A 7,709-nucleotide genomic window follows, 5' to 3' on the forward strand; every position below is an offset into this window, starting at 1 on the left:
CAAAGAGCTCACCTGCATGAGGCTGTGGACAAAAATGAAAGCCATAACCAGTGGTTGATGGACCGTAAGAGCAGGCTGAATTGGGGCCTGTGTTGAATGAAGAGATGTTGTGGATGTGAGTGAATCTATGCTCAAGTTATCTCCACCCCTGGGTCTTCTCGTGTGACTCTTGGTCTCCATCACTGGGAAAAAACAGTTTTTCTGTTCTGTTTTGCTCTGCCTGTTTCCTTTCTTGTTGCTGTCTCCATGCATTTATTTTCTCGTGCTGCCTTCTAGGCTGAGACCAGCCCTCTTGTTTCAATTTGCCAAGTCTTCACCTCTCATGTTTGTGTCTTTCCTAAAAACCCTGTTTCTTCTACGATGCCCATTTTGTTCTTGACAATTATGTTCGAAAAACACCCAAACCCACAGGGTCTCAAAGGGCATAGGATCTTGTTTTCCTGCAGACTACAGCTGCACAAATAATTGATTTTTTGGTTCAATGGCCAAGCCAAAAAAAATTAAAAACCTTCTTTGCGTCGATTTTTCTGACACACAAACTGGAACAAAAATGTTTGGGGTCAGATCCATATGTTACTTGAAATGAAATGAAACCTTTCATTTCTGGCTGTCTTTTTACCCTTTTTAGAAATAAAATTTAACTCAACTTCAAAAATGAAATGGGTTCTTGGGAGAAAAGAAACCCCCCAAATGTTTTATTTTGAAAACATCAAGAAGAAACATTTTGGTTTCCTCTTATTTCTTTTAAACATTATGGAGGCCAAATTATTCATTGCTTTCCAACTGGACTTTTAAATGATTTTGGTCAACCCCAAACTCTAATTTTTGGGGGCAAATAAGTTATTCTCACAGCCTGACTACAGAGATGCTCACTGGGGCATTTTTTCCCCCTGATGTCATTCACAAAGTATGGATCATCTTCCCTTCTCTTCATATCTACATAACCCTGTGACAACAATAACAGTTCTTTAGGTGGTAAGGTGTCTTTGGAAAGGGCTCCCAAGTATTTTTCTCTTGCTTTACTGCAGTTACTGTGTAAGTGCCTTGAGGCGGCAACTGGACCAGAAGTCCCAGTTTGGGAACTTAATGCCTTTACTTCTATTCTACTCTATTGTATTCTGTTCTATTCAGATTCTTCTTCCAAGCCCATCACCACGGTCTGAGCATCTTCCGGTAATCTCAGCTGTCCCAACATCTGGATTTCTCCGTGCGTTCTGTTTTCCATGGGCCCATCTTTCTTAGACCTGAACAACTGCAGAGCAGAGACCATCTGTTCATCGCCTGTTCACCAGAGCACCCCAGGGGATGACAAAGTCCAATGGTCATAAACTCCTCCAATACCGTTTTAGGCTGGACATAAGGAAAAACTTCTTTACTGTCCAAGCCCCCAAGGCCTGGAACAGACTCCTCCCAGAAGTGGTGCAAGCACCTACTCTGGACACTTTTAATCAACATTTGGATGCTTATCTCACTGGTATCCTTTGACCCTAGCTGACTTCCTGCCCTTTGGGCAGGGGGCTGGACCTGATGATCTTACAAGGTCCCTTCCAGCCCTAATGTCTAGGAAATCTGTGAAATCTTCTAATTTTTTGTTATTAATTCTGAGTGCTTTCTTGGCAGTTAAACATAGGCATAATAGTAACTGCCTAATAAGTAAGAAATCGCTGATAACTAAGTTTGCTTATGGATGGGGGAGCAAATACATGCAGACAGGAACAGAAGCCAGGATTATCAATCTCACTCTCAACCTGATGCTGATTTAAGGGCAGTTTATCAAGATCATGAAAATTGTCAGTAATTGTAGGTGTCACAGCTATCTGCGATGCTTCCGTATATCATTTGTTGCTTCCCACTTGGTTATGGATTTAAACAGAGATTTCAGGATTTGCGATCACCATTGTACTAGTGGAAACAAAGCTGTGTGGCATGGCTTTTATTTCCATTTGCCTGGATTTGTACTTCCATGATGAGTCTGTGTCTTGAAATTGCGTAGCCTGAGTCAGTCTAGAATAGGGCATATCTGGATCTGATCAGAAAAGGTCATTGTCAATCCGTGCTTGAAGGCAGCACTCATCATTCTTCTGGAGAGGTGTCTTAGACAGGTGGGTTACCTTGCACAGTGAGCTGGGCCCATAAATCTGCTCATCTTTGACCCTGTGGAGAAGTGGGTGGCATTTGTGCTCCAGGATGTTATTGTTCAAAGAAGGATATTAGGTTACTTTGGTCATTTAAAGCAGGAAGAGAGTCCTGACAAACAGTGCATGAATCAAAACGAAGGACAATTACCAGATTTCTTTTCTTTCCTCTCCTTAAATATATTTGCCTGCTTCTGGAAGAAGACATTTTTCTGTTTTGTAATTAGGTAGCTAGTGCCTACGTCCAGCATTACCCATTTCTACGTGGAGTCAGGACTTGTCAGCTGTGTATCATACACTCTACAACAGTAGTACTCAATTCCTTGGGCCTGATGGGCTGGATGAGTGGCACAGGGCCAGACCTGGGACATATCACTGGTTCACAGGACCAATTCAGCATGCAGAACCGTGTCATTTTTGCTTGAGGGATTAAAATGTTTTAAACAGGGATTCTTCCATAAATCTGTGCACAGTGAAGCTTGCAATTTTGGAATGAGAGGATGTGACTTCTCATGCAGCTACTGCCATAAAGTTATGGCAAGTAGAGAACAACTCACTTAATTGCTTCATGCCTCACTACTTTGGCTGTATAATATGGGCCAAACTTACCTCTACAACTGCAAGGAGAAATTTTAGTAGAACCCCATGCCGTCGGTAATGCCATTCTGCCAACATTGAAATACTCCTGAAAACCAGGTGGATTTTGATGAAATTTGCTTTGGAAGAAAACCAAGGAAACAGTTTTTTAAAAAAAGTCCAAATGTCCTGCCTCAACATTGTCAGGGTGACATTTTTCAGTTTTTCATTTGGAAACAACTTTGCATCTTTTTGCTTGCATTACAGAGTATAGCTTCTTTTTAAAAAAAGTGGCTATCTGAGATATTGATATTTCATCCAGATAAAACCCTTTGTGTGACCTGAAACAAACAACAAAACACGTTCAGAGATTTCCTCCATGGGGCATTTTGAATTGGGCGGGTTTTATTCTGATTCAGAATAAAATCAAGTTTCAAAGTCTGAAAATCCTTCATAAAAATAGAGCTCCAGACGGTTCTGCTTGACAGGTTTGTAGAATGGATGGAAGAAGCACAAAGTATTAGTGAATAGCAGGACCATTGTCTGTTAAACTCTGCAGGCAGCAACTGGAAGAGAGTGATATCTCTTTGCAGGGTCAGCTGGTGTAGTCTTTGGCACAAGTCCAGAGCAAGGCTCAAAGTCATGCTTTTGGAGCCATAGCAAATGCCTCAGCCATTTCACCACCACTTTACTACAGCAATAGCTCTTACTTCTAACCAGGACCATCATCCTGGACACCACGCAATCAAGCTGCTCACAAACTATTTGTCTGAAGCCCTGGTTCAGGAAACACCTAAGTGTGCATTTACCTTTGAGCCTTAGGCCTTCAGTAGGAGTCAGGCACTTAAACGCATATTTGAGCCCTTTTTGAAGAAGGACACTTTCCCCAGTCAGTGACGGCTCTATTAGTGCAAGAGAGGCCAAAAAAAGACTCTTAAATTACTGTGATCAAACAGGGAAAAAAACCACATTCTAAGTTCAACTTCTGGAAGAATTCCTGAGAGAGGAGATGAAGGGGACTCTTCACTGAGTTTTAGGCAGTATTTTTGTAGGGCATTTTGTTTTTATCCCCCCTGTAGATTTGCAAAACTGATTCCAATCTTTAGTGCCATAATTTTGGATGCCTTTCTCGCATGTTATAAAATTGCATTGGGATAATTTTCCTGTAAGAGATATTGCTCTATTTCTGTGTTTCATAGAGAGGCATATTATAAAGCACTCAGTAATCAGACTGCAGTGTCAATTATGTTGCTGTGATGCATCAGGATTCCTGGTGCTTTAATGTTTGCAGAGAGATTTTTTTTTTTCTTGTAGATCAGCCTCTGACATGGTCCCTCTTTCCAGCTTACAGGGCATGTCTACACATGCATTTACTGTGCAGTAAATTTACTGCTCAGTAAGCGGATTTAGACTGGCGCCTACATGTGCAGGCATTAAAGCACAGTAATGCTGTGTGTGGATTGACTTGGGAGTAAAGTTAGTCCACACACACAATGTTACTGTGGAGTAACACGTCTACACATGCATTACTGCACAGTAACTAATTGGGCCCAAGTCAGCATGAGTCACCATAGTTCTTGAGAGCTAAACTACCAGACACAGTATAGCTCTCCAGAATCCTCTCTGCATGCAAAATGGCCAAATTAAGTCTAAGGTGCATTGGCAAGTCAACGTCGGAAATCTTGCACTCGTGCCCCATGGTCCATAGCTACCCTGTGAATACAGAGAGGACATCAGTCTCCAGATCTCTATTTGCATTAGCTTCACTTTATATGTTCATTGAAGGGGAAGTCCTGGATGAGTGCTGGGCAAATGTGTAGGGTAAAGAGTAGGGCAGAACATATCTCCTACCCCACAGAGCTAATAGCTGCTGAACCTTCATGCTCCCTCAGTCTTGGTCATGCTCCCTTAGAGCCTGCTCATCCCACCACAGAGAACCAAGTGGCTTAACCATGAGTGGGTAAGGGGGCACCAGCCCCGGTCACTAACTAAGGATGGGCTGTGCGAGAACGGAGGTGGAGTGGACTTAGCTACGCAGCCGCTCCAGCTGCACGGAGCATGGGCTGTGGAGGCAGAGAGGCTCGAGGGAGTTAAACTCCCCCACTTCCACCTCCAAATTAAGGGTTATGTATCACGGTTCACCCTGGGATTCAGCAGCACTTGCAAGGGTGAGGAGGGCACATGAGAGGTTTAACTCTTTGGCTGGAGGACATCTTCCCCTGCTCGGCACAGCTCAAGCCTATAGCTGTGAGGACCCTAGAGCTTCCCTGCCTCCACCCCCTGGGTTCTGGGTACCAGCCAGGGTGTGTAGCAGTCTTCAACTATGGGCTGCCTTTCTCTCTTGCTTTTCTCTCTTGCTGCTGCAAGCAATGCCTTGAACTTTCAGGAAGGTAGGTTTAGATGGAGATCAGGAAGAACAGCAAGGCAGAGGACTAGACACTAGGGAACTTGAGGAATCTCCATTGTTGGAGATATTCAAGAAGAGGTTGGACAAGCTCGGTCAGGGTTGATTTAGGAGTAGCTCTGCCTATGCTCTATCATGGCTATTTCCTACGCTTCTGGGCTTTGCTGGTTGCCATGTGGGGTCAGATAGGAAATTTTTCCCCTCCAGCTGCTACATGTGTCATTTTTTTCGGGGTTTTTTGGCCTTTCTGAGAAGCATTGGGTGTTGGCTGCAGTTGGGGATTTTGATTGGACTGTACCAGAGCTCCTGCTGGGACTTAAATCCAGAGGTTCCCAGCTAGAGGATCTTGCCCCTCTGCTCACGGTCAACCTGATCACCATAATTGGGGTCAGGGAGGAGTTTTACCCTGCGGCCAGATTGGTATGAACTGTGGGTTTTTTTGCCTTCCTCTTTAGCAGGGAGTATGGCCCTCTTCCTTGGCACTCTTGAGAGTCTTTTAACAGCAGCAGGACATTGTTCCCCTGCATTACCTGGGACAGGTCAAAGTGTTGTCTTGTGGTTGTGTCAGGGTTGATTGTGTAGTTTTGCTTATAGGTTAGACAGTGGATTAGTGTAGGTTGGTTTGGATCCTACCTCAGGCAGGGGGTCAGAGTCAATGACATTTGAAGATCCTTTCCAATCCTACTTTTCTAGGATCCTGTGATTCCCAGTGTCCCAACCCAATGAGTATGCCTCTGGAGAAACCCAATAGAAATAGGCACCCTGCTAGGGCTGTGTTATCTTCTCTAATCTACCCACTTCTCATAGAGTAAGGCTGCAATGGTACTGCAGCAAAAAACCTGTACTGGCCTGGTAGGCAGCTCCCAGATTTGCCTGTCGTATAAGTAACGCAATTATTTTTTCCTGTGTTTATCATAGTTTGAGCTGACTTTTTTTTGTGGAGAATTACTCCAGAGAGTCCCAACCTGAGTTTTCTTCTGGCCTGTTTGGCCGATGTGGTTTTTCATCTCTCTCCATTTTTCCTAGGTAGCAGGGATCAAAGGTGTATTCCTGGCGAACAAGAAAATAGAGGACCAAATAAAGACTTTCATCACCTACAACAAGGGCAGAGACTGGCGGTTGGTGCAGGCTCCGGACACTGATCTCCGAGGGGACCCGGTGCAATGCCAGATGGTCAGTGGCAGGACTTTTCCAAAGTGCGATGGACAAAGCCCTACAAGGGCTTCATCCCGGAGCCCCCAGCAAGGCAAAACACTTGCTGGAATCCTACCAGTGTATTGGCTTGAAGTCCTTCCCCCTTTTGACTCCTTTGCTTTAAGCTACTGAAGCTGGTTTCTATTTTCATACATGTTAAAACCCCAGGGGGTTGTTCTGATCAGATTGCTTGACCTCTTGAGTAATACACGCCGAAGCATTTCAGTTAGAAAGCTTGGGCACCCAGGAGGGAACCACAAGAGACCTAAGGCTGGATGACAACATGTTTAAACGTGTTTTCTTGTTATTCATCACAATGGTGCCTCCAGCCCTTAGGTGCCTGCATACTGTTTCTTGTGAGACTGTTCATACCCCATTATTTACCACTGTCAGTGCTCGTGGAGTCCAGAGAGGGACATCCTTGGAAGGATGTCAGCATCGCTCACCAGCACTGAGGACTAAGCCAGGAGCTCACTTTTCCTCTCATCTTTGTTTTTACATATTAATAATTCTGTTTTACTTTCTCTTCCCATCTGCAGCCCTTCTGTTCCTTGCACCTGCATTTGCAAATCTCAGAGAATCCATATACTTCAGGAAGTATTTCCAGCAAGGAAACTGCTCCAGGGCTATTGGTAGCGACAGGTAAGGAATTTGTTTGTATTTCTGCGCTGCTCAGCCTTGCTTTACCAAGATGCAAGGTTAACAGGTAAGCAGTGGTTACATCAAGCTATTCGGTGGTTGTGGAAGCTAAAGGGGGTTGTCTGTGTGGGGGATGGATTAGCTGAGAGACTTTGCATACATGCATTTTTTTCACACAGCTCTGGATGTTTTTAGTTGGGTATCATCCTACCCCATCTGGAGCCCTGCATATAGTTTTAGGAACCACCCTTCAAGAAAGGTTTAAACAACTTGGAAAGAGCACACTGCAGAGCAGCAGAAATGATTAGAGAGCTAGAAAACATGGCTTATGATAAGAGGTTGCAAGAACTGAGATTATTTAGCACGGAGTAGAGAAGACTGAGTGGGGTTTGGATGAGTCTTCGGATACCCCAAGAGTGATTATAAGGAGAATGGTGATAGACTATTTTCTGCGTCCACTAGGGACAAGTAGTAACGGTCCTAAATTAAGCTGGCTATTAGGAAGAAGTTTCTCGCTCTGAAGGTGGTGAGCAAGGTTCTTTGGGTAGATGCGATATCTTTTATTAGACCAACTAAATAGTTGGGAAAAAGTTCTTTGCAAGCTTTTGGGCACAAGCACCCTTCCTCAGGCATTGGGAGAGTCTGCTGTTGTGCTGAGATCTCCAAAGTAGAAAGGGTATTGGAATAGACTGCCCAGAGGTTGTGAAACCTCCATCCTTAGGCATTTTAAAGAACAGCTTAGACACACTGGGATAGTTTAG

General features: G+C 44.2%; 1 protein-coding gene across 1 annotated transcript in view; it reads left to right on the top strand.

Annotated features, from left to right (window-relative positions):
- LOC109287189 (VPS10 domain-containing receptor SorCS3) overlaps positions 1-7,709 on the top strand; it is a 541,768-nt gene that overhangs the window by 402,014 nt on the left and 132,045 nt on the right. The window contains exons 12-13 of the mRNA XM_019502155.1: positions 6,142-6,288; positions 6,849-6,951. Coding sequence (XP_019357700.1) covers positions 6,142-6,288; positions 6,849-6,951 — 250 coding nt within the window. The remainder of the gene's footprint in view (positions 1-6,141; positions 6,289-6,848; positions 6,952-7,709) is intronic.

Source organism: Gavialis gangeticus, unplaced genomic scaffold (genome assembly GCF_001723915.1).
Source record: "Gavialis gangeticus isolate Ggan-Ray unplaced genomic scaffold, GavGan_comp1, whole genome shotgun sequence".
Classification (NCBI taxonomy): Eukaryota; Metazoa; Chordata; order Crocodylia; family Gavialidae; genus Gavialis; species Gavialis gangeticus.